Source organism: Pempheris klunzingeri, chromosome 18 (genome assembly GCF_042242105.1).
Source record: "Pempheris klunzingeri isolate RE-2024b chromosome 18, fPemKlu1.hap1, whole genome shotgun sequence".
NCBI lineage: Eukaryota > Metazoa > Chordata > Actinopteri > Acropomatiformes > Pempheridae > Pempheris > Pempheris klunzingeri.
In genome coordinates, this window is record NC_092029.1 from 3,200,885 (window position 1) to 3,228,086 (window position 27,202).

The 27,202-nt window shown below is 41.3% G+C and overlaps 1 protein-coding gene across 1 annotated transcript in view; it reads right to left on the minus strand.

The window, feature by feature from the left end:
- galnt14 (UDP-N-acetyl-alpha-D-galactosamine:polypeptide N-acetylgalactosaminyltransferase 14 (GalNAc-T14)) overlaps positions 1 to 27,202 on the minus strand; it is a 141,626-nt gene that overhangs the window by 6,129 nt on the left and 108,295 nt on the right. The window contains exons 7-14 of the mRNA XM_070849359.1: positions 23,212 to 23,299; positions 21,201 to 21,285; positions 18,056 to 18,159; positions 13,595 to 13,721; positions 10,452 to 10,544; positions 9,196 to 9,279; positions 7,297 to 7,441; positions 189 to 308 (exon numbers count right to left, since the gene is read on the minus strand). Of these exons, the coding sequence (XP_070705460.1) occupies positions 189 to 308; positions 7,297 to 7,441; positions 9,196 to 9,279; positions 10,452 to 10,544; positions 13,595 to 13,721; positions 18,056 to 18,159; positions 21,201 to 21,285; positions 23,212 to 23,299 (846 nt within the window). The remainder of the gene's footprint in view (positions 1 to 188; positions 309 to 7,296; positions 7,442 to 9,195; positions 9,280 to 10,451; positions 10,545 to 13,594; positions 13,722 to 18,055; positions 18,160 to 21,200; positions 21,286 to 23,211; positions 23,300 to 27,202) is intronic.

Below are 27,202 nucleotides of genomic sequence, written 5' to 3' on the forward strand. Positions count from 1 at the left end.
ATGAATGTGCGAGTGTGTGTAACGATCATCTTTAGACAAATTTAGCTTTAGATTAATTAACATTTAGATTAATTTATCAGCCATGTGATATACGGTAATGACTCGCCTGCAGCTACACACCACCTGAAATGTGTGTGTGTGTATCTGTGTGTGTGTGTGTGTGTGTGTGTGTGTGTGTGTGTGCAGACCTGCTTGCCGTCGGCCATGTTGCAGGGCAGCAGCAGGACCTGGGAGGCAGGGAAGGTGGTGGAAAGAGACAGACAGTGCTGCTGCTGTCGGATCTGCTGCCCGTGAGTGTACACCCACTCCTAGAGAGAGAGAGAGAGAGAGAGAGACAGAGAGAGAGAGAGAGAGAGAGAGAGAGAGAGAGAGAGAGTTCAGGATCATCTCAGTGTTTCAAATGTTGTTTTGCCAGTCGGGTTTTTTTTAAATTTGACATTTTCCAGCTTTTGGTTTTATTTCTAAAACGGTTGTGAAGATGAAGTCATTCAGGGAGAAGCGAGAAATGCAGCAAAGTGACATTTAGAGTGAGGACAATTTCACTTTATTGGCACTTAACCAGAGTATTTTGTGTTCCTGTGAGTTTAGATCACTTCATTATCCGACATCTGACTTAAAGGATAACTGCTGCATTTTTCATCCTTTGATGATTTTACATATTTTGGGTGTGAAGTGACTATTAGGTGCAAAAAGTGTTGGAATTGGTCCAGTAGATCACCTCAGCCAGCAGCTGCGAAACAGGCTGCAATGGCTGCAAACTAATCCTTTGGGGCAACTGTGCCCGTCAAAGTAGTGCTCCTGACAGGCTCAGATTGTTCTCCCAAGTGTCTGAATACATTACGGAAAGACTGACAACAACAAAACCAGTAATTTTATGTTGCAGAACACAGGAGCTGCTGGTCCGCCGCTGCCTCGATCGGTTATTTGTTTGTGTTATTGTGTGACTTTGGTGTTTCCAAGGGTGAGTTCAGATTCAAAACGATATTTGTGAGACCCACAATAAGACAAACTAACCAATGGAGGCAGCAGCAGACCAGCAACTCTGTGTTCTGTGAGGTAAAATTACAGGTTTTGTTGATGGAGCCTGGCGGGTTTGAAGAGTGACAAGACGGCTGTTTCATTCCATCAAATCCAAAAACATGTAAAGATTGGTCCAGGTTTAATGACAGCAGAGTAATCCTGTGAAACGCCCATAAAAACATTCAGAACTTAAAGTTTTTATCTCATTAATTTATTGTGTGAATGAAATCTGAAGCAGGAGATTCTGACTCCTGGAACTGATGTCGGCCGATCAGCTGAAGGCTCCTCACTCCGCTGGATGAAGATGTGAAGTGAAGCTTCTTTTACGTCATCGGAGGCTGAAGGTAAAGCAGCTCGTCGGACAGGTGTTTTGATAAATGACTCATTTTGACTTGCAAAGAGTTTATTGCAAGTACTTTAACTTTTACATAATTGTTGTCAACTTGGGCAAAACTTTATCTTTCACTTTCTCCGCAGAGGCCTTTCTGCTCTGCTGTCCACACTGTGTATGTGTGTGTGTGTGTGTGTGTGTGTGTGTGTGTGTGTGTGTGTGTGTGTGTGCCATCAGGCAAACGCTGATACAGAGAGCAGAAATGCAGAGAGAGGAGGCTGCATGCATGATCATAAATTACACCAAAATCACATTTTCCGCTTAGCTAATCTCACTCCCTGGTTTCTTCAAGTACAGATAAAAGAACCGACCTTAAAAATACCCCTTGTTCTCAATAATTCGGAACCGGTTCCAATTCAGAACCAGCCAGTTTCCGGGCCCCCGAATAATTCTCCACTTTCGTGCGCTGTAATTTTCACAAAATGCTCGCACTGTGGAGTCCAGATAGATAAAGTCGAAGAGGGGAAAGAGCAAAATGGTGGAGAGTAATTAAGGAAAACAGAGGATAGATTTTAACTGTTGAGCTGCCCCAACTGGGAGCTCGTGATTAGATTAGAAATAATAATGTGCACTTTATTATTATACTATGACATCCACAGTCCTTTGTAATAAAAACCGTTCTTATGACACTTGATACATTTCCAAAAAAACATATAATACATATAAAGACATCTAAAATATTCAAACACACACAGACAGAGTGTCTGATGTGTATTTATAACCAGTCTGACAGTCAAACATGGCTCACACACACACACACACACACACACACACACACACTAAGGAGGTCAAGGTTTAAAGAAACAGCACCCTGATGCATTAATGTTCATGTCTGAGAAAGACATGTTAGGAAAGAAAATAAGAGCTGAGAGGACGAACACACACACACAGACTGTGTAAGTAGGTCAGGGTTATTATAGTAGCTACCAGGATCCATGATATTCAACCTGTCCGGCGTTCGTGTGTGTGTGTGTGTGTGTGTGTGTGTGTGTGTGTGTGTGTGTGTGTGTGTGTGTGTGTGTTGAGGGCTTTCCACACCCTCAGGGGACGGACAGTATAAAGGTCACACCAAAGTGAATCACATCCTGACACATCTAGAACACACACACACACCCTGGTCTTCCTCATAAAGGGGCCACATATTTTAATTGCTGTTTTAATAATAGAAATACCAACTGCAGGGTTCACTGTTTTAATCATTACCATGGTCCCTTTTACAAGATCAGACCTGAACAGACAATATCATAGATCGACTGAAGTACTGCAGTTTAGTGAAACATTTGAGGTCCAACAACTCAGGGGGAAGTTTTACTCCATCAGATTTACTTTTTAAAGATTTTACATCCAAAACATGTGACGATATGATAAAATATGATGCACTGTTTGACTACCTGACAGTATATTTACAGTAGGTCCTACAGTAAAACACTACGTTCACATCTATTGATCAGTACTAATAGTCCAAAACATACAAAATATATATTCTGTATTAGTTTAGAGTACTTTACTACTTTACTAATAATACATGTACATTTACTTAAGTGACATTTTCAGTGCAGGTTATGTTGATATTGTAGTATTGTTACTTTTACTTAACCCCTTGAAGGTCCTCAGAAATAATCACGTTAAAGATCCTTACACACATAAATGTGTATGCATAAAAACAAGCCATAAAAATGTTAAAAATCTTTCTTTTTTTTAAATTTTTTTTAAATAGTTTTTTAGACCAGCATCAGCCCTAATCATACATATCAAATTTTAATTCGTTTTTTAAAAAATTAACCCTTAAATTGCCATGTTTTTGTCATGATGCGCATCATTTTATGGTCTAAAATACACAAAAAATACATGAAAAAAATTGAGAACTCTGAAAAATTCACCATCTTGCAAAATTATAAGCAATATGCATGAAAAACTGATAAAATACGCTAAAAATAAAAATCATAACACACTAGAAAGTGCTGAAGACCCTCAAAGGGTTAAGTTAAGTATCTAAAAGCTTCCTTCAATGCTGGCTATCATCAGCGAAATGATCGGTCTGTTCATCCATAGACAATTTCTAATCCATTATCAACAAATCAGCTGTTAATTTTCTCTTCTGTTAATCAGCGTTTTGATTAATCAACTAGTCATTTCAGGTTATAATGATCAGTGGTTTGTAATGTGGAAACAATCCACAATCATTACTAGTTTTCATGCTGCATTTAGAGGGACGTATCAATACATCTCTACAAGTTATTAGCATAATCACAATGCTGCGTGCACGAGCCTGCTCACTGGCCCGTGTGAAGCGCTGGATAGTGGGAGCTGGTTGCTGAAGGCACAGTGGGAGGTCTGTTCAAAGCAGCGCTGTGATGTATAGAGTTTTATCTTAAATAACTCAACACTGCAGGGCTTATTTCACCGTATGATTGATTTATTGAGCTGCAGCAAAGACAATGACACTGGAGGTTAATTGGTGCTGTAGCTCAATATATCTTCTCTGCTGGAGCCTCCCAGGGTTCACTCGGTACATTTACATGCACACGGAAGATTAAATGTTAACCCTACAGTGGAGAGGAGTAACACCCCCTCTCAAGCTCTCCTGTGAATTCATTGGGGGAGACGCGATAAGCAAATATGTACCAACGTGAATGTTTTTGTATGGCTATTTTCTTCAATCAGAATCAGAATCAGAATTACTTTAATAAGCCCCAGGGGGGAATTGCTTTTTGTTACACACAGCTCCAAAAGAATAAGAATAAGAATAAGAATACACCTCAAACACAAAGTAAAATATAAATATATAAAAGTATGAATAAAAAAAAAAAAAGATGTATAAAAAAAGGTAAATTACTCATCTAATTACTAATCAATTAGTAGGAGTATTAGTAATTATTGTCATTGTAAATAAATACAACGAAATTCAAAGCACAAAAAAAGTGAAACAAAACCATAAAAGTGCAAAGATACAAAAAATGTAATAAATAAATTAAATAAATATTTAAATTAAATAAATAATACATAAAATTTGTTATTTTTATTAGCATCACCACAGTTTTATTATCATAATTATCTCACACATGTCTCAGTTTAGTAAGATAATCATGCTTACTGCTGGACTGATAAGACTAATATTCATTTATGTCTGAATGCTCAGTGACAGTTTATGAGTAAAGGACCAGCATGTAGAATTTAGTCACATCTTCTTATGAGAAACTACAGAGGCCTTTAAGTAAATAATAAATCTCAGATTTCTCTCTGTCTTCCAGCTGGTGCGTTCATGCCATCAGATTCAAGCCCTTGGTTTTGTCCATTCTGGGCTACTGTAGATACACGGCAAGGTCACGTGTTTCCTATGTAGACGTGAAGGTCTCATTCTAAAGTAGTAATTATCATTGTAGGAGTAGAATTACACCATAATTATCAACTAACACTTACACTGCTGCTCTTAGTATATTATCTTAAAATATTCTGTAATTATATTATTCCTATGCCATTATACTGTATCCTGATATCCCATTTTTATTGTATTAAAGCCTTTTTACACACAGGTGACCTAAAATATAATGTTTTCATTTAATATTATCATAATAATTATATACTTACATACATGATTATATAGTAAATGCAGACATACTTTGCAAATTTGCTCATTAACTTGGTTTTGCATGTTTATGTGCACTTGTTGATGTCATTGTAGTGTGTAAGACTTTCTTTTGATTTGACTTTATCTCATAAAAACGGTCTGATCTTATCTGATCTTACCTCATCTTATGTTATCTCATTCTGACTAACTGGACTTCTGTGTTGTGTTTCTAAAGCAAACACTTTCAGTGGAGCGATGAGGGCCAAACCACGTGTGAAGTGCAAACGAGGCGACTGGAGAAAAGAGGCAGAGTTGTCAGCAGATCTCAGAGTGTAATCAGAGTTTTTGGTTTGCAGGTAAACGTGCTCGGTGGCTGTGTAGTCAAACATGAAGCGGGCCTGTGCTGAAACAGAGTCTGCATGCTCAGCAGAAGTGCTCCCCGGGTAAATAAAGGGTACAAACAAAATGCACTTTGGCTCAAAATAACTTGACAGCTGCAGCCCTGTCTACAAAAGATATGAATGCAAGCTTTATTTTTCTGAGAAAGTTGACTGAGCTGCCTTGTATTCATGCTCCCATTCACAGCCAACAGTTAAAAAAAACGATACAACCACAACTTCATGCTTTTGCACTAATTACATCTGGGCCAAAATGTGTGCAGAATGATGTTTTTGTGGCTCAGTGGATCGCATTTCATGCCCATCACTCTCCTACCCCCTCATCTTATATTTCTGCTCTGTTGTACGCAGCTGTCACCCTTAAATTATGTGAAACTTCCCATAAAAGGAACAGTACAATACATTTGAATCAGTGATGACTGACACTACAAGCATTCTGGTCTGTTTTGTTTTTGCTGCTGTGGGTTTACAAATTGGTCTCCCTGCTCCTGCTATTGATTTCTCCCTGTATGTGAATGCTGGTGCAAAATGGCTGCTTTAAAGAAGCTCTCTCTCTCTTTGTTTCTGTGAGGCTGAAACCAACGTATTTGTTTACAGTGAATGTTGCAGACCACTTAGACGTCTGCTGCTATTAGACTCTACTGTAGCTGCTGGAAATGTCTCAATAAGATCAGCGTATGATGCAGTTTTTTATCAGTTATAACAACATTTTACTCATTAACAAGTGAGATGCTCCAATATGACACGAACAGCAGTCAGAAGACGGCACAATTCGTAATAAAAATACTTATTTTACCACATTAGCACAAGTTAAAGAGTTTAAATAATCAATTTATCTATTGTAAACATACATTTGAGCTTGTTGACCAGGTTACTTTGGTTCAACTTTCTGTAATTTAAAAAAACATACTAGGACTATATTGAATAACATAATAAATTATCAATATTTGGAAAAATCCAAGTGATAAAAATGAGTGATTGAATTTTCATTTCATTTTATAGTATTTTTTGGAAAATAAAAGGCAAAGTCAAGTCAAACCAGACTCCTGAACATGACAAAATGGGGATTAAGAGCCTCACTTCAGGCCTTGATGAGGAGAGTCTCACTCACTCACACTCACACACATCAGTGGTTTTCCCCGTGAGTTCAGGGATTTAAACCAGCAACCTTGCAGTCACAGGTCAGACTCTCCAGCCTTCAGGCATTTCAGCTGCTGACATGTAAGCGCTCTGCGAGGCGGCTTGTTAGAGCGGATCACAGCCTCCACACTCGCTGTAAACACGGAATAATGAGGATCCTACGGGTATTAATTATGGCAGAGAGAAGCCAGAGAGAACACACACACTCACACACACCTACATTAACAACAGTGGACTATGATTCTACTCGGACCAACTGTGGACCACTGTTTGTGTTTATTTTGAAAAAAAGAATGAAACAGGAAGTAACCAGGAAGTGAACCAGGAAACAGGAAGTAGCCAGGAAGTGAACCAGGAAGTAACTAGAATGTAAACCAGGAAAACAGGAAGTAACCAGGAAGTGAACCAGGAAACAGGAAGTAACCAGGAAGTGAACCAGGAAGCAAACAGGAAGTAGACCAGGAAAACAGGAAGTGAACCAGGAAACCGGACGTAACCAGGAAGTAAAAAGGAAGCCAGGAAGTAAACCAGGAAGTAAGAAGAAAAAAATGTGTATATTTAAGAATAACAATAATCTATCTCACTAATAAATAAAATCACTAATCTATTGTTGAATGGATCTGGCCCCTCATGTATATGATTTCACACCAGTTGATCTGACAGCCAAAGGAAGTAAACCTGTTCCATACACTGTCTTTCGATGTCTTCACCCTTCACTGTATCCACTGAGCTATGGTGTTTTCTGTGTTACAAACTCTGTCGCTGTCTGGTTGACCCACCTGGTTGATGGCAGGGACTCCGTCTTTTCCTACGCAGGGAGCCAGCGTGAGGACGGGCAGCTCCTGGCCCTCCACCTTTCGAAACTCAAGACAGTTCTGCCGCTGTCTGATCACCCCGGACTGAGAGTCAGAGTCGTCTGGGACCCTGATGGAGGAAATGCAACACAGGAGTCATAAACTTAAAGGATCCATTGTACAAATCTTTTGCAGAAGCAAAGCTGCACAACTTCAAACCTTGAGGTAGATCAGTAAATATAATTTTTTCCCTTTAATCTCCAAAAGCACGTTTACCAAATGTGGAAGCAACAGGGTTCAGAGGATATATCGTTTTAATTTTAAGATACAATAATAGCCTCACTGAGATGAGACAGAAGACCCCAATCATCTCCACCATGATCTCATTAACTACATCAAGATATCACAGTTACTTTGACAGTGATTTAAAAATGACACGCTGCACCTTTAACAACTCCGCTGAAGGCCACGATTCTCTCAACTCATTACTTCAGAGAGTTTCTTTCCAATCTTCCTCTTTGATAAACTTTCTCAGTCTTTCTTGTTCAATTCTCGGCCGCGCAATAAACTCGGGCTTAAGCCCCTGTAGCATTAATTCAATCTGCTATCTCTCTCTGTTTTAATAACCCGTTAAAGGTTATTCTGCGTTTTAAGGGTCAGGTCTGTCTTCCCTTGAGAGCAAGCCTGTTAATTCCATTCTGAGGGATTAACACCAGCCTCCAGTGGATAAATGGGTATTTAAATGTGTGTATGTGTGCGAGTGTTGAAGTGTGTGTGAAAGAGAGAGGAAGCGTTTAAAGGAGAGTGCTTATGTGTCTTAAAGGTTTTTGCATTGGCATGTTTGTGTGTGTGTAAGTGTGTGTATCTATATGAAAGAGTCACTGCCATTGCTTTTAATGCTACTCACCATTATTGTGTGTGGGTGTGTGTGTGTGTGTGTGTGTGTGTGTGTGTGTGCTGATAGGGCAGTCAATCTCAGGAACCAGATCCCCAGGGAGCTCAGCCAATCAGGTCGAAGGGAGACATTTTAGACAAAGACACTGAATGAGGTATTCAAAAAGACATACAGATGGGCTGTGTGTGTGTGTGTGTGTGTGTGTGTGTGTGTGTGTGTGTGTGTGTGTGTGTACACTCACTGTGGACATGAATTTCAACAGATTCTGAAAAAAGCAGGACGTGCGCCACATTTGCAGACAACTCAAAGCGTTGCACAGGTGTGCGGCGTTAGATAAAAAGCTGTGTGATTTACAACTTGAATGCTGCTCATGCTAATGCTATTACCTGTCATGTGTGCTTCTTTGCCAGAAATATGAGTCAATATTGGCAGAGAAAATACCTTCCCTCTGCTACAAATTAAGCTAGTCACAGATTTGAAATCAACCCTCTAAGCTCCCCTCTGCTCTGCTCGTATTGTCACCTATCATCTTTTATTGTGGCTGCATTTCTTTTGGGGTTGCTGAGGCAAAGTTGAGGGCACCAAATTTGAGGGACAGAGCCAAGAGACAGATTAAACACAGGTGATTCCACCATGTTTTCCATGGTCCCAGTTCATTCTGTTAAAATAGGTTATTTTAGTAACAACCCTCTTGATGAATAAACTGACTTTCATGTGCAAAATCAGCGGAATGTCCCTTTAAAAGTTTAAAGTAAACAACCTAAATAAAGGAAATGATCTTATTTCTAAAATGCCCCAGACAGTAATAAAGCCAGTTTTGGGGTCAGACTTGTAATTTCTCCTCTCTCACTTGTGTGCTCAGCAGAAACTTTCTCTCCCTGGACTGATATGTTAAAAAACAACACACACACACACACACACACACACACACACACACACACACACACACACACACACACACACACACACACACACACACACACACTTACTTGAGCTCTGGGTAGACGTTGTCCAAGTACCACTTAAAGGATTTGCACTTGAGGTTCTTGCGGAGCTCCACTCTTCCCCGGATACTGAGGACACAAACATAAAGGAATACAGAGAAAACACACACACACACACACACACACACACACACACACACACACACACACACACACACAAGCAGACTGTCAGATAAGAGAAGAGCAGCCAGATAAACAGGCGATCAGCTGGTCTTGGTGAAGTTGTCATAATGGATAGATAATGAAGTGTGTGATGTGAAAAGGCGGGCAAAACCTTAAAGCTGTGCTCCAATGCCAGCGTTTACCTGCTTCTGACAGATAAACAGTGACATTTAAGCTCCTGCTCTGTTTGTGGACGTCTTGTATTAATCACATTGTGTGGATTCGTCTGCCGCTGTGGACAAAAACACCCGTCCCACATAAACACGCCATGCTGGATTAAAGTTCCAAGCCTGTTTTTCCCTCCAGTCACTGATGGGTGTGGTTGGATGCGGTCACTAGTGTGCACTGTAACACCTGTAACACCTGTAACACCACTATCACAGGGTCTCAGGCAAAAAACAAGATTTTCACAGGGTGTTTTTAAACAAGGGGCCCTAGTTTTACATATTTGGGGTACAAAATGATTGGCAGGTACTAAAAGATTTGAAGCTGATCCCGTAGATCACTTCAGCTGTAAAGCATTGAGTTTAATATAATCCTTTCAGCCAACACTGCCCATCAAAGTACATCCACTAAAAGTGCTTGTTTTTCTTTCTTTCTTGTCATTATGTCGCTCGGTTCAAAGCCACCAGACTCCATTGACGAAACATGTAATTTTACCTCACACAACACAGCAATTGCTGGTCTACCACTGCCTCAGTCGGTTAGTTTGTTGAACCAAAGTGTTAAATCACCAAAGTCACAGCAGCTAGACTGGCAACAACCACTTCCAAATCCTTTTGCACCTTCCAACCATTTAGACACCAAAATATGTAAAAACAGAAATAAATCCAGGGACTGAATTATGGTATTATGGTCCTTCTGGTTGTCTTACTGCTGCTGCAAATTAACAAACGGGACATTTTTGCAGTTTGTTTTAGTTGTTTTTCTGTTTGTGTAGCAAGAAAATGGCATAACTCAGATTAGCTTGGTTGTTTTTCCAACTATCCAAAACAACCAAACACTCTGGATGTGTGGGAACCAGCCTACACATCAGTATGAATATCAAGACTGTGTCACATGTGTGTGCGTGTTCTTACTCTCCGTAGGATTTCCCTCGAGCTGCAGGTCGAGCAGAGTAGTAAAAGAGACGGAAGTCGTCCATCCACACCTCAGCTGTGCGACGAGTGTTCCTGTGATCACACACACACACGTTACTGCATATTACACACCGGAGATTCTTTGGCAATTCGAATCTTTGACGTCATAGTTTCTTTAAACAACATCTGCAGAAAGCTAAAATAAGATAAAAAACCAATAGCTGCCTAGAAAGCAGGAAATCAAGCTCACAGCAAGCAGATTCAGACATATAATTTGCAGTTAATGGATTAAAAACAAAACATTTTACTAAATCTAAACGTGGGAAACTGTGACATGTTGTGTTTATGTAACTCTATCTGGTTTTTGGCTTCATGATTTTAGGGGATTTCAAAATGCAGGTGTGACAAATGCAATTGCAGTTTGGGACAGAGGGGTAATTTTTTTTAATCACACACAAGGTCTCCACGCATGTATGAACGCAAGCAGGACGCCTTCATCACGAATACAGAATCCCATCCTCTGTGCCCTCCGTGTTTGGGGTGATAATGTTTCCTCAACACTTCCCGCATCCCAGCTGATGTTTCAAGCGTTGTGAAAATGGAGGAGAGGCAGCAGGAAGGAGGAGGGAGAGAAACAAGTAACAACAGACATCATCAGGCTCCCTGCGTTCACCTGCTGGCTTTAAACACACAGCTCTGTTGCAGCAACAACAACCCACCTCCAGATATCTGTCCGGTCCAATCTCGTTCAATCATAAATCACACCATTATGTCTCAGGGAAGGATGCATCCAAATCCTGACTGAGTGGAAAAGGGGTCGCTGTGCAAGCCAGGCCACCTCCACACTGCATTCTGGTTGTGATGCTTTTCTCCTCACCCAGTTATTGCACACATCCAGAAACATAACCGTGTTTATATCAGGTGTAAATCCTGCCTACTTCTGTATCTTGCGTTCCACCGTATTCACCCACGCTGCACGAACAGTGAGGCACATTTTCCCCATCTCCATTAACTCTTTTTTTCCTCTCACACCTTTTTTCTCCCTCTGAAGTAATTAGCTATTAGCGGAGTTTCTCTGAGCAGCGAACTATCTCATTGAAATGACAGAAACCCTCCATTACAGGCATTACACACACTGGCTGTGGCAGTTTAATGGAAGGGGAAGAGAAAGGATATGAGATGCTTGAAGGCGTATAAACATAAATACATGTCACACACAGGCTTACAATTAAAAAAATCACACACTTACACACACACACACACACATAAGGTCGCAGCAGCAGGCCTCAGCGATGGAGGAAACAGCATAATCTTTGTAATCGAATTATTAAGCAGCTCTTTTTATTTAGCATATTCATAACCCAGACTGCCGGCGCTGAGCCTCCGGCTAATTAACCGGCAGAGCAACACGCGAGCAGACAACAGCAGCTTTGTTTGGGAGATCGGCGCTGATCACAAACATCAGGCCATCGTGATACGAATAAAAGTCATCATCTTCAGCACGGAGCAGATGTTGCCTCGGTAACGGCCAACAGGGAGCAAAATGAGCGACTAAACAGCCCGTCTGGGGGGAAACAAACAAAAAAAAAGTCTCCGTGTTGGTGTGGATTAGCTGGTTGACACAAAACAATAAGTTTATACGAGCTGTTTGGTGGAGGCTCCGCTCCAAAGTGCTGTTCAGCAGCGGGAGCACTCCATTTGGGAACTGAACCCTTCCAACCCTGGCAGCGTTGTTGCTCTGCTCACACGCTGAGGTTTATGAGTTACTGAACTGTTGAAGGAATAATCCACCAGATAAATCTTCAGTCCGCGGAGTTCGGTGCATCCCGAGAGTTATTTTGTGATGAAATGCTGCAATTTAGTTTTCCGGTGAACTCACTCTCCCAGTCTTATTTTTCAGTAAGTGGTTCGCAATGTTTCCCGTGATGCCTGGATATTCACTAAAAAACTGGACTATTCAAAGAACAAGTTTAAGAAAATGTTATTTTTCTTGTGTGACCTCAAATTTATAGAAGAAACAAGCACTGCCTCCAATTCCATACTATTTTGTGCTATATAACACTATGATAAACACAGCCTGCACACACCAACCTGCATCCTTATTGCAGCCTTGATTAATCCATTTATAAGAGATCAATTCACATGCAGTCGGAGCACATTAGTCTTGTTAATGCATTATTGGACTGCCTGTAAACATCTTTCTGTTTGAACTGTTTGAAAGGGGCAGAGAACAGAATACAACTTATGCTAATGGGATAATGTTGTATCAGCAGCTCAAAAGCTCCCAGGCAGCTGTAAATCCACTTTAACAATGATGTGAACGCCGTTCGGTGGCTGCGACACACAGCTCAGAGTGCAAACGCTTGCACGTCTGTTTCCCGTGTATCATATGCCAGTCAAACTGTAAATCAGTCAGATCGAAAGTAAGCGGGATTACTAGTTAGGTTGGTTCATTAGTGTGTAAGTGCGGACTAAATGATGAGTTAGTTTGGTACTGAAGTTCATTTCATTTGGGCAGTGAATTCAGCCAGTGGGTCAGTAACACAGGTATGGGAACAAACCTAAAAAGACTTCTACTTCTAGTCTTGACTGTAAGGGAAGGACATACATGGACTGACAGAGCAAATACTGAGGAAAACTCAACGTGTGACATGTAATCTTTGATCAGAGCTGCGGCGCCAGTCAACCTGCAATTCTGCAACGACACAATCTTTGTGCAAAAACAGTTAGATTTGCTCATTTATGCTGCAGTTTGTGCAACAATGAGTGGAGCTTTAGACCGAACGCCATCAGGTGAACTTTGCTCTGACCTAAATACTGACCAACTCATTCATTCTCAATCTGCTCACGTCACACTATTTTAACGTTTGCTCTCATTTTTCAGCCATTTTTTGTGCAGATTTCTTCAGTTACATGATGTTGGTGAAGGATCCAGTCATACAAAATCAAACGTGATCAGAGTCCTTAAACACAGCACACTGTATGAATTCATCCCTACTGTAAACACCAACTGACCCAGACTGAACTAGAGATTTTTGGTCAGAAGAGGTGAAAACTCTTGATGAAGCTGCTGCAGTTTGGACCTTTTCCTTGAAATGGAAATTCTGGCATTAATATCAACCAAAACTCTCTCAGAGACTTACTTGATGTATGTGTTGGCGTTGCCCTCAGGGAAGACGTACGGGTGCTTCTTCCTGAAGACGTGACCGACTCTGCTGCAGGGGAGGATCTCCAGACTGCCGCCACACTGCCACACCCGGAACGAAATCTCTGCACACACACACACACAGAAATGACCATCTAAAAGTAGATAACATATTTGGTTAAGGTTTTCAGGGGGGTGGATATTAGGGCGTTAGGGCAAATACGTTCAACTTCACATCGGTTTCTGATGCCTTGTCATTTTTATAATAAGAAATGAGTAAACATTGTGTCTTAAGTCTCATTCAGACTGGATTTATATTTCTAAGGGAGGCGACGTGACTTCAACCAGTGGATCTTTGAGGGTTTTTTTTCCCCAGAAGAGCTGCTTGTCCTCCTACTTTGTTTATTTTATTTCATTTATCTATTTTCTGATCAGCTCATTGGGAAATTTGAAAATGAAAATGGAGAAAGGCAAAAAAGTTTTTGCTAATCTCATAAAACTATGCATGCAGACCTGTGTTTCAGAAAAGCTCATCAAATGGGCACTTGTAATATCAGCTGTAGCCTATATTTCTTGTAATTTGGCCATTTAAAGCCATTAAAACTATGCCGAATTAGTCATTAGCAGCTCCCGTCTGCAGTGCATCGATGGATGAACAGACAACTATCCAGAGACGACTTTGATACTGAAGAAATCTGAAAAAATGTGATGATTCTCAGGCAAGTTTCTTCTATAATTTAAGAAGATTTATGGTCATTTTTTTTAAAATGATGATATCCTCAGTCCCACTGAATAACATGTCATCGTGTTCAGATTTGAGTTATGACTTCGAGTACGACTTTGACCCAAATTCACCTCACGGAATATCTTCAACCCCTTCAGCTCCTCGGAGCAGGATTTTAGATTTGTCCTGCTGAATGTCCTGTCGATTACAGACCATACCCTGTAATTTGGCGATGATTAAAACGCTGTCCGGAATGATGAGATAAATTACTGAGGAGCATAGTGAATATTTGATTCCCCACCTCCCCTTCGGGGCTTTAGCTTCACGAACAGCACAATGGATTCAGAGTGCCAAAATAATTTCATGCAAGGAGAAAGTTAGTCCAAAAAAACTGAATAATTATTTAGCAGTTTGGTATCAGTGTGTTTATCCAAAAGTAGGTTTCTTTTTTACCGAGAAGTAACATTATTATCATGTTATTTCTAACAAATTCAGCATCGTTCTATGAATATAAAAGGTGTTTTATTTTTCTTACAAACAGCTTCATAGTGCCCATCTCACCATCAGACACTGTGCCGTCCCGTATGATAGTATCATGTTTTCTCTACTGTACGTCTGCTGCCTTATTTTTATGGTGAAGGGTGCTATATGAATGAACGTACTCATTTAAGAAGTATAACATGAGATATGTCACGGTAAGACGGTAACTGTACCAGCTGCCTCTGTGTTTATCTGAAGCTTTGCCTTTTTCAGTCTGTACCTCCTCATTAGTTTTCTATCCTGCACATCATGGATAAGTGGGCCAAACCTCTCTGAATATTTGATGATCCGCTGACGGACTCTGATTTGTTTGCCTGATTCAGTGTGTGTTTATATGTGTGTGTGTGTGTGTTATGTCACTGCTCTATGTGCGTGTGTCTGCATTAGTCGACATGCACTGCACGTGTGTTCATTTGACCTGCTTATACTGCGCTCGTTCTCTAAAGTGAGCCCAGCAGCACACACAAAAGACACAACTTACTCACACCATTGTGTGTGTGTGTGTGTGTGTGTGTGTCTGTGTGTGTGTATTAGTGTATTTTGTTATTTAATTGACAGAGTTTCTGTCTGTCTGTGAGCTCCGAGGAGAGAAAGACAGAAGTAACAGTTTCCCCAAAGTACGCGATTGTGGAGAACTTTACAAAGTTTTACAGCGACTGTGAAGGAGAGAGAGAGAGAGAGAGAACGAGAGGGAGAGAGAGAGAGGGAGAACGAGAGGGAGAGAGGAAGTGAAAATGAGAGCACGGACTGGGTTTGATGAGTAGGAGAGATGGAAGCGAAGATGAAACAGCAGAGAGTACAAAGGAGAACAAGAAGTCAGCGAGATACTGAGATACTGACACAGAGCCTGTGAGACTGACAGAAACATGACAGACAGCAAATGAGCGTGTGTGTGTGTGTGTGTGTGTGTGTGTGTGTGTGTGTGTGTGTGTGTGCGCACGTCAGAGAAAGAGAGAGAGAAAACAGGCTAACAGTCTTTCATTGATCTGAGAAAAGCAGCAGCGCAGCAATCAGCAAACTGACTCCAACACTGTATTACACACACACACACACACACACACACACACACACACACACACACACGTGGTTCAGATGACTGGAGGCAGGTAGCAGCAGGAGAGCCAGATGTTGCTGCTGGATGGATGTCAGACTGTAAAGACTTCCTCTGCAGAATGAAAGGTTCACCTTCATTTATCTGATATTAAAGCACCTCGGTTAACTCACCAGCTAAGTCTTTGCTTCCTCTTTGTTATCTGCTCAGCATCTTGTTATGATGAACTAAAAACCAGCCCTGTCTCTTACAAAATAAGAACATTTAGCTGATTTGCTTCGTCAAATACTGCAGCTCTCTGGATTATAATCAGTCCGGTGCGACCTGGCTGTTGGTCACAAAGCACAGGACGCCACAGACGGGTGTCCACAGTGCGGCTTAAGGCTATGATATGTCTCTGACCTCATTACAGTGTCACTACAGTGTGGGTCGTATATGCAAACGAACAGTGTTTAACTTTCCTCCATGTTGCCTGCACTCAGAGCTCCTCGCTCGTTTGACAGCAAAAGCTAAAAAAAAGTATTTTTTCACACATAAGAAAAGGTATTTAACAGTTTTATGTTGGAATCAGACATTCAGGGATACTTAAATGAGCAGAAACAGGCCACCACACATGGAAGACAAGCACCAGCAGTGCATTCTGGTTACTGTTTTTCTGTTTTCTCTGGTCACGTAAAACCAATTTCAAAAAAAAATATCTGCATCGTTCTACAGCAGAGGCAGCCCAGCGTTATGAGCAGACCGTCTCTCCAGTGGTGAAATGCTTCTTTAACTCTGAGGTGTCCACACACAGCATCACACAAACACGACAAAAACATTAGTTTTGCATAAAAACATAATCGTGCCAGTAGCGTAGTAGTAAAACGAGCGGCTCGTAGTGGTTCTCCAGGGTGCTTCTCTTCCATCATACACAAGAGGAAGCACTGAGCTCATCCAGGCTTTGTGTACAAGCACTTATCACATTAAAATCACAATCAAATCAACAAATGCAACTGAAAAAAGCATTGATTGAGACAAGCGACTAATAATTGGCCGTGCTGCTTACATAAAGGTCTCTACCAGTGCTCTACTGTCTGTGGGTTATTTAGTCTTCTGCAGGTGATGCTACAAATTCATGGGCAGGACTTCTTTATAATACTTTTTGCATTAATGTGATGAAGTATCTTCATTTGTGAGGTATGAAGTCACTGGATTAATCAGAAACAGACACCTGATGTTATCCTTTGACAATTTCTCAACTAAATTTTACTATATCCCTGTCATGCATGAATTATGATCCGAACTCAGTCAGGATTTTTTTACTAAGTGTTTTTATTCATCTTTAGGAATGAAAAAAGATATATTTACATGTCCAGTAGCTGAAATATAACTACTGATGCTTGATGTACAATTCAGTGGACATGTGATCAATCATAATTTCCTCCCAATATAAAATCAATACTTGGAAACTTTAGCAATTGCATGACTCCTTAGATGTTACTTGATGTCCCCATATTTTTCTTACCTGCAACAGTCTCTTTTTATAGAAGGTTTGAACAGAAAAAAATGAGTAACTTGATGTTTCTGGCTGTCTGTCGGCCATCTTGGCTTCCCACTGGGCAGCAGTCAGTGTATGAGATGATGCAGTAACATCCACTGTAGTGGCTGATGTGCAACTACGCCATCAAAACTCATGCATATACAAGAAAACAGCTTTTGAATAGCTGTAGTGACCTCTATGCATGAAAGGGTTAAGATGACATTGTGAATATATACATATGTGTCAGTAACGCACTAGTATTACACCTTTTTTTACTTTGACCAGTTTTCTCCAGCAGGATGATGATGAAAACATGTGGTCAGACTATCAGAGCTGCAGAAAGGGATCAATTACAGCCGTCCGTACATTCAAACCTCAGAAAACATGTTTGCATCACTACGACTGCATCACTAATGAACGTAATTCTGATGTAATCAACCTACATCTGCAGACGGAGACTTTGGACTTTCACTTTGAGAAAACTGAAAGGAGAGACGAGAAGACGATCCATCGATTCTTTTAGTTAACACGCTTTGATTCACGGACTAAAACTTGATTCCAGTTACAACATCTCAGTCGTCAGTGTGGGCTGTTTCATACGGAGGAGATCATACCGACGACTCACCAAAGTTCTCCCCACCCCAGATGTCCATGGCGGTGTCGTATTTGCCGAGGTGATTGAACCAGGACCTGTCGATCACAAAGAGGCCCCCCGCGATGATGGGAGTCCTGTCGGAGACACAACAAGAGAGGGAGAGACGAGAAGAGACTTCGTGTGTGTGTGTGGTTTTTGGTGGATAACACAAAGTCTGAGCAGGGTAATTTTATTCAACACTAAGCTGTGTCACCGCCAATATTTGTGCTTGAATTTCCCCAAAGGCGAATGAGATCTATAAGTAAATAGATTCATTCAACACTTTTGTTGCCCACTGTGTTTTCCAGAGTAGAAACAAGCTTGTTGGTTCACTGCCAAACACACACACACACACACACACACACACACACACACACACACACACACACACACACACACACACACACACACACACACAAACAGAGGCTGAATCATGATCTGGACAAAGTGACAAGCGAATAGCTGAGGGCCAGCGTGTGTCATCAAATACCCTCTGTTCATCGACAATTATCCTGCCGCCACCGCCTTTAAATAGCACTCAGTGTGTGTGTGTGTGTGTGTGTGTGTGTGTGAGTGTGTGTGTGAGAATGAGTGTGCCTGTGTGTGGGTGGAAGCACATAAAAACATTTCAAGCTAAATTTGTCCTTGTGTGTTTAAAGGGAGTGTGTGTGTGTGAAACTTTGTGCTTTGCGAGGAAATTACCGTAAAATAACTTGGCAAATAAATTAAATGAGACAAAGCTGGTGCATTTTTGTGTGTTTGTGTTGCTTTTGCACCCCCGTCTTTGTGAGGACCGCTTCACAAGGGTCATTTCACCCTCAAACGGCCTTATCAGACACCAAAACACTGTACAGCGGTACTTTGGGCAGATAAACAGTGAAAATACACAAAGTCTTCTGCAATCTAAACGGTGATAAATCAGACTTGATTATCTTCGGTCCCAAATCCCTCAGCAAAACCACTCACAACTTCTGACAGCACACATCCGCAACCTCTGAGTCATCCTCGACGGCAACCTCCCCCTTCGAACGCCACGTCAATCAAATCACCAGAGGTGCCTTTTCCCACCTCAGAAACATAGCTCGTCTCCGCCCTTCACTCTCCTTTAATCCGTGCCTTCATCACACCCAGAACTTCTTTATGGCACATAATCCAAAACTCACCTTTTCATAACTGCTTTTAAACTTTTAAATCATTTGAATGTGTTGTTATTTCATCTCATCTTCTTCTTTTTCTTTGGTTATCCTCCAGTAATATGTGCCTGTACATATTTGACTGGCAGGCACGGTGCAGGTCAAAGTTGAGCCACACACACTCGTTTTATTGAAATAAATGAGGGGGCTGTGTTTTTTCAAGCAGTGTTAATGTCGGTCTGCAGCGTGGTGGAAAGTAACTGAATACAGCTACTGGAGTACCTGCACTGTACTACACACACACACACACACACACACACACAGCACACCTAACCTCCCGTCCATCTGTAAGAGTTTAACACTCTGCCTCCACTAAAAAAAACATGCACTAAGTCAGACAGTCACGCGTTGGCACAGCGGTAAACCTGGGTTCCTGCCACCATTCTGACTTATGAAGAAGGACCAGTGCCAAAGTTTATTATTTATAACTGTGTGTGTGTGTTTGAGGCTTAGGCTCCTCTGCCTTCCTTTGTTTGTTTATTCGTCTCTCCCAAGCACACGATTTGTCAGGCACTGATGATTCGATTTTGTGCAAACTCTCACTAAATCACGTCTCTCACCGCAGCCCAGCACGGGGCGCTGCAGCAACAACAGGTCAAACCGGGGTGACGGGTTCGTTACTGATTGCTGCAGAGAGGATCTGCGTTATTTGTCATTTTAGCAGCAGTCGATCAGCGCTGCAATTAACCACCAGACAGAAAATGTGACACTGAAGATCATCTTTCCAGGTTTATTTCTATTTTTATGCTCTGTTATGTTACGACTGTAATGTAGTGTCAAATTACAGAGGCTAGAAAAAATGTTTTCATGTATGAAGACATTCAGTCGGTGATGTTTAAGGCTCATATTTTTCCTAATTCACTGTAAATACATGTTTTAACATGACATAAGTGATGGTGGGGTTCAAAATGTGACCCACACCTGTGAAGAAAGAGGTAAACTCACTTTATGTGGACCTACACTCTCAGATGTAATGTTGTAATGTCAACAGGAAAACACACACAGTCGAAGAGCTGTGTAAAATGGAGGGCTACAACCAAGGTGCCGCTGTGGAGCCCCTGAGGTCCTTAAAGATATTAATTTGTGTGCATAAAACAAAAAAATATACCATCTGGCTCCATAAGAAGCCAAAATGACGAGGATGATAATTGGTTCGGAAGCTGGAGTGAAAACTTAAATAAATGACCTGCATCTTGTAATAACCTCACTACAAAAGTGTGTGTTTAAATGTTGTTAAATAATATTGTGTTAAATCACTAAACAGACTCATAAATGTCCTGTTAGTATTAAAAAAAATGGTACAGCTACATTTAAAACACTAATTTAAAGCACTTTATATTTTATATGGCAAAATATATTTTGGATGTACAGAGAACTTAAACTATATAGTGGAAGCACAATATTCAATATTTTTTTATTCCCTATGGAGAACTACGTCCATGGCTGTGTCTGAAAATTGCTTGTTTTTACAGCATAGATCAAGTGCACACACACACACACACACACACACACACACACACACACACACACACACACACACACACACACACACACACACACACACACAGAAACACTCCACATTTAGCAGCAATTAAAACTCTCTATTCAAGCTTGAAAATGGGGAAGTGAAGATCAGGGTTAAACGCTCACGTCCAACTTTTTTTTCCGCCAACTTTATATGTATTTATTTACTGAACTTGGCGGACATGAGGATGACTTCCAAACTTATTCCATGAGTAGTTGGAGAAAGAAGAAACTTTTACAGAAACTAGCTTGAGGTTTTCAGTTTTAAATGAAGGCATCAGTGACATCAGGATTGGATTTTATCTCCTCGTTTGCACTTTCCTGATCAGCTCCAGGGGTCTCGCACTCTCTGTTGCACATCTCCGTGCTCATTGGCATTGTGCTGCATGTTTGAGTGTGTTTGTGGGTGTGTATGTTACTTGATTGGCTGGGTCGGGTCCGTCCGACGAGCTCTCTGTTCAGGTGACAGCTGCTCCCACTTAAAATGGAGACTCCAGTCAAAACCTGAGAGAGAGAAAAGTACATACATGTAGATTATATAGATTATATGGTATTTATAGACATCACTGCACCAAAGCTTTACTTTTAATAAAGGTAAATGCTGTATGAGGAAGGAAGCTGTAGTGAAATACCACAATGGACCGGACTAATTTTCTGTTCTTGTTGTACCTTTATACAACAGTAGATAATAAAAACACACCGTGTGCTTTATTTCCTGATTGACATTGTGGAAAACAGCTGAAATTGATCTGATAACTGACTGAAATTTACTCATTTCTTAACAAATTGTACATTTATTTGTCGCCGTTCTGTCTTTGGTTCCTGACTTTTGAATCATCATTTACTTTCTTTGTTAATAATAAGTCTTTTTCAGTGTGTGTTGATGTAAATTGCGTGTGTGTGTGTGTGTGTGTGTGTGTGTGTGTGTGTGTGTGTTGCTGATAAGGCAGTCCAGCAGGCCAAGGAGTTGCTGCCACAGCACTCCCATCCCCCATCTATGAGTGTGTGTGTGTGTGTGTGTGTACACCTCAACGTGTGTGTGTCTCAGTATGTGTGTGTGAGTCTGGATGAAAGAAAGTCCATTTTATAACCATCCTTTTTGAGTGACAGCTTCATCTATAATTAAAATGTCCTCTGAGAGCCCAACTATCACCATTGATTCCCCTGTGTGTGTGTGTGTGAGAGAGGGACAGAGAAAGAGAGAGAGAGAGAGCTATGGACGGGCTATTATCAGCATTGATTGGCGGATCTCTGTTACCTAGAGAAGAAGATTGGAATAAGACAGGCTAATGGAAAGCCAGAGGGCTTCTGAGGCTCTTAGGAGCGATTGTCTCCAGAAAAGCGAGGGATGACAGAGATGAGTGGCGAGGACAGTTGCGTATTGTTCCCGTGCATTATCGGCCCATTTGGTTTCATTTGTCGTGCAGCTGCAGAATCCTGCCAAGCTAAAAAGGGGGAACGTCGTCCTCGGTTTCTCTGCTCTGCGTCATCGATGTGCGATCCACTTTCACAGCTATTGGTTTTTTCCTGGTTTCAAGTTTTTAAGCAGCGCACAGAGAATTACCTCTGAAGGGCATTTAGAAAAAATCCTTCATCCCTTCTGCAATAGCTGCCCTCAATAACACAGAATACACTGCACTGTGTTTTTAGTTTATTTCATGTGTTGTACTGTGTTTTTGATGTGTGGGGGTGTTTTTAATGCCCGAATGTGGGTTTTTTAACCTTGTTAAAAAAGAAAGATTTCTGTTTTTACCTGGAACAGACAATAAAGTTGAATTGAATTGAACTGAATTGAAAGCAGCACTTTAAAATGGAGGAGACTGATCTTTGGCATGATGATACTTTGATGGCAGACTGTGTTAAAAATATCTATTTGTTGAAAAAAGAAGATGAGAGGTGGAAGGTATCAGACTGTGTGCATAGGAGGTAGAACAATGACTATTATTATTATTATTTTGATCAAACATTCAACCACTGATCTCTAGATTCTTTGGGCTTTAGTCTACGTATATCTCTCTGTAAGAGGCTCGTTAGGGGGTGCGATTCTCACCCCAGACGATCCCATGAAGCAAAACCGCCTAAAGGTGCTGTGCTTGTGCTCTGTGCAATTACTGTATAGGTAAACAACTAAACCAACAACTAAACCAACAACTAAAAAAAAATATACTTGTGAAAGACAAGATCATATACAAGGTAAAGGCTACTCAGGGTCCGCCGGAGATCCAAGTGCATTGCTAGAAACAAAAACTTCAAAGGTGTTCTCGTTTGAGGTTTGAGGCAGAGAGAAGAGGTTCATGAACTCATCATGAAGGGCTCTTTCATAAATCCCGAACGCTCAGGGGTTTTTCTCTGTCATCAAAACACACCCGAAAGGTGCCTCAGAGCCATTTTTATTTCTCAAAGAGCAGACAGAGGCAAGCATTTCCATACCTCCACGGAGATCAGCAGAGGCCGCCACGTAGGCAAACGTGTCCATGTTGATGATGTCGATGACCGGGCTGACCACACGGGTCGGGTCCTTGACACACACACACAAAACACACACACACACACGTTTATACTGGGTTAGGGCTGTAAGGCAAATAGAAATCAAAGACAAAGAAATGAAGCAAAAAAAGAGGCCATAAATGTTGAAAAAGGAAAATACTGCAGAGAATGGCAGAGAGAGAAAAGAGTAAGAGTCAAAAAGGGAAAACGGTTGAGAAGGTGAACGTGTTCCTCCTCCTGTGTGCAGAGGGAATTCAATGTGTGTGAAACAGACTGCACACTCCAAGGTCATTATATTGCACCACATTAAAAGGAATTTCAGTCATTCAGCACCAATCATGCACACATTTAGTGAGGTGAGAGTGACCTCTACCTCTGTTCACTTCAATTCAGCTCCGTTTCATTCATTTCACTGGCATCATTGTCAGACTGCTGAGAGATATGAAGTTCATCAAGAAACAAAACAAAACAAAAAAAAACACAAGCACACAAGGATATTGGCAAAATTCAGCGCTTGTGAGTTTTTTCTTTTAGAATTTTGCGGTTCTGTGTTTGGGGAAAAGATACGGTTTAGAAGTCCTGACACTTCAATGGCCTGATGGGAAACAACTGCAGGGTCAGTTAAATGTTCGGGGATGAACTCTGAAGTGGATTTAGCCTTAAACAGAGAGGCACACAAACATTCCTGCTTTTAAGCTGAACTACTCATCATGTGCCACCACCTGCTTCACAGAACAAGACCCACGACAGCACTTTGAATACTGACCCTTAACTCACAAATTACAGGTTTGACATTTGTGTTTGTGTAAACGGGACATTAAGGGTTAACTAGTGAGCTTCACAACTTCTAGGTGACGTTTAAAACTTAGGCTCAACATGTCCAGAATCAGACTCTGGAGGTATTTAAAGGCACAGCAAAGATGTATCTCATTTCAATCTTGAAGAGAAAGCAAATTTCCTGAAATGCAGCACTTTAATTTCTCAGTGTGTGAATAAATTACTATTTACAAGATCAAAGCACGTCGGCAGGGGGAAGGGATGAAGAGACTGGTGTGTTAAGTGGTTTGTTTTTTAAATGTATGTGGATCAGTGCACATTTGAGTAGACTACAGAGGTAATGCTTAATATTTGTGGGTGGTCTTGCTTCATAAAACTCAACTTCACAGACTCGTGATGACTTACACATCACACTGAATGTATACAATCGAATGCTGACACCTATCACTGCAGGAGAATATATTCATTTTCGCCCATATCACTCCTTTACTGTTTAATCGTCCATACGGCCATAAGACTCTCATGGATTTAACTTAGTTATTGCCTCCTTAAGCCTTAAATACAGACCTTATAAAAGTGAGGCCTGGCAAAATGTCAGCACTTGATTTCCCTCATATTTCTACCTTGATGGCACCATTTGCTCTTTACAAGGATAAAAGTACAAATAACACGCACACACACACACACACACACACACACAACAGCACGGCAGACTTGAGGTCCCCGTTAAATCTCGGAGAGTCCCTCTATTAGTTTGGTCAAACGGCTGGATGCGTCTTCAGCCGGTGATATTACAGAGCAGGTGGAGCGGTTCTGGACCATTAGCTGCAGGGTCAGTGCAAGGGGACGCAGGCTGCATCCCTCCACGGCTCCAGCCACGTTACAAAGCACTGCGTCTGCTCTAATAGCTGTTATGGTAATGACACCGTGCGCCACTCAGGGTGAAGCATCCACGACATTAGTGTTGTAATTGGACGAGTGTTATTTTCAAATCGCTGGGGAGCAGTTTCTTAATTTCAGCCGTTTCTTCTTTCTTCCACCTGATTTGAAATGAGGACATTTAATGACCGAGCTGAGACGAGACCTGACCCCCAAAACATCCTGCATCATCATCATCATCATCATCATCATCATCCTCCATGCTTGTCTCCTGAACTGAATTGCACAGTTCTTCACTGATCATTATTCAGTATGACCACAATTGAATATTATACAATAATGATTCAGCAAGTACAAACTTTAAAGGTCCCATATTATGTAAAATCCACATTTTAATGTCTTTTCAACATAAATGTGTGCATGCAGACTGTCAAACTGTGAGAAACGGCCGTCCTCTCTCTTTCCTTCCTGCTCCATCTTTCAGTAAATGTGAGTGTAATAAGGGGATCTGTTCATCGTGTAACCTCCTCCGCCCCTTCAGCAGGACGACTATTATCTCTGCGTTTTGCTCTGAAACTGCAGCTTATATCTAAACAGCTTGAACCCATTATTCAAAACATAAAGAACTCCATGTTGCACTTTGTACAGTTTTATCTTTTTTTATCTTGAAAAAGCTCGTTTTACACTCTACAATAGTTTCTGTTTCCTTTATTCTGTAAATGAAGTTTGAGTTTCTGTAGGTGGCACTCTTTTCTTTGTTAATCAAACCACAGCACCTTTGCTGCTCAGGCGAATTATTCCTATTCAACGTGGAACATATCACATCAATGACTAATGAGTAACTCAGTAGTCTTATTCACAAAATTCAACATATGCAGCAAATAAATAACAGGTAAATCCAGGCTTGGCGCTGAAAACAACAAATATGATAAATAATCATATCACAAGATCAGAGAAAAGCAAAATTAGTGTTATCTATATGAAAATGCTGCATTTTTTAGACAGTTAAGTATAAAAGAAAATCCTCTATGAAAAGACGATGAGCAAAGAAAGCAGCTGATCAGGAGGGAAATAGAACTTTATGGTGCAGTTTGGTCTGTGTGTGTTTGCCTGGATCAATACCTCATACATTCAAATCTTAATATATAACTAGAAAGTGACGGGACAGACAGTGACGGATGACCCTCCTGCACACACACACACACACACACACACACACACACACACACACACACCGTGAGTATGAATATGGATGATGCTGGTATAGCGGTAGAATCAGATCAGGCTCTGTGGTGGTTTTTCTTATTGATCGCTGCTCTATAGATGGAGATCAAAGGTGTTTAATATCAGCGAAGAACAACTGTTGACTTAATGCATTGGAGGAGGAGGAGGAGGAGGAGACAGTTGAGAAAACGAAAAGGAGGACAGCATGTGTGAGGAGGAGAGGAGTCAAATAAGGTCACACAGGAGAAGATAGGGGTGTAAAAGAGAGGGATGTCAAGGCAGGAGGGGAAGAGAAAGGAGGTGACAGGTCGAGAAGAGATGAGAGGAAGTGTGAGGAAAGCAGAGGCGGGAAAGGGAAAGTCAATAAAATGAGAGATGAGGAGAAAAAGGAGAGGAATAAAAGAGGGAGGTGGCGTGTGAGAGGGGGGAGAGGGCGAGAGAGGAGGAGGTGTATGTGAAAAAAGGAGGAGGAGACAAAAATAAGTGATAGGATGAATTGTACAAAAGAGGAAAAAGAGGACAACAGTGACAGCAGCAATAAAGGAGAACAGACAGAGGTGAGAGGAGGCGCAAGGAGAGGTGTGAGAGGAGGTGAAGACAGGAGGAGGAAAGAGGAGGTCAAATAAGGGGAGAAAAGGGAAGAAAGTGTGTGAAGAGAAAGTAGGAGAGAAGAGAAAAATGATGTAAGGGAATAGAAAAGGGGGGAGGAGGAGGTGTAAAGGCAGGGAAGGGGAGATCGGGCAGGAGATGGAGTGAAGAAGTGAGTATTGTAAGGGGAGGAGAGGAGTCAAATATGGTGACATCATAAAAGCGAAGGAGGTGAAAGAGGAGGGCAGAAAAGGAAAGGAATCTAGAAAGCTAAAGAAATGGTCCGAGGAGAGAAATGAGACCAAAGGGGGGGAGGAGGAGAGAAAATTAGAGGAGAAGAGGGATGAAGAGAGGTGGTATGGGGGGGGAAGAGGAGAGGAGAAAAAAGGACGAGGTGAAGAGGAGAGAAAATGAGATGGAGGACAAAAAGAGGAGCTATGAAGACAGCGAGAGGAGAAGAGAGGGG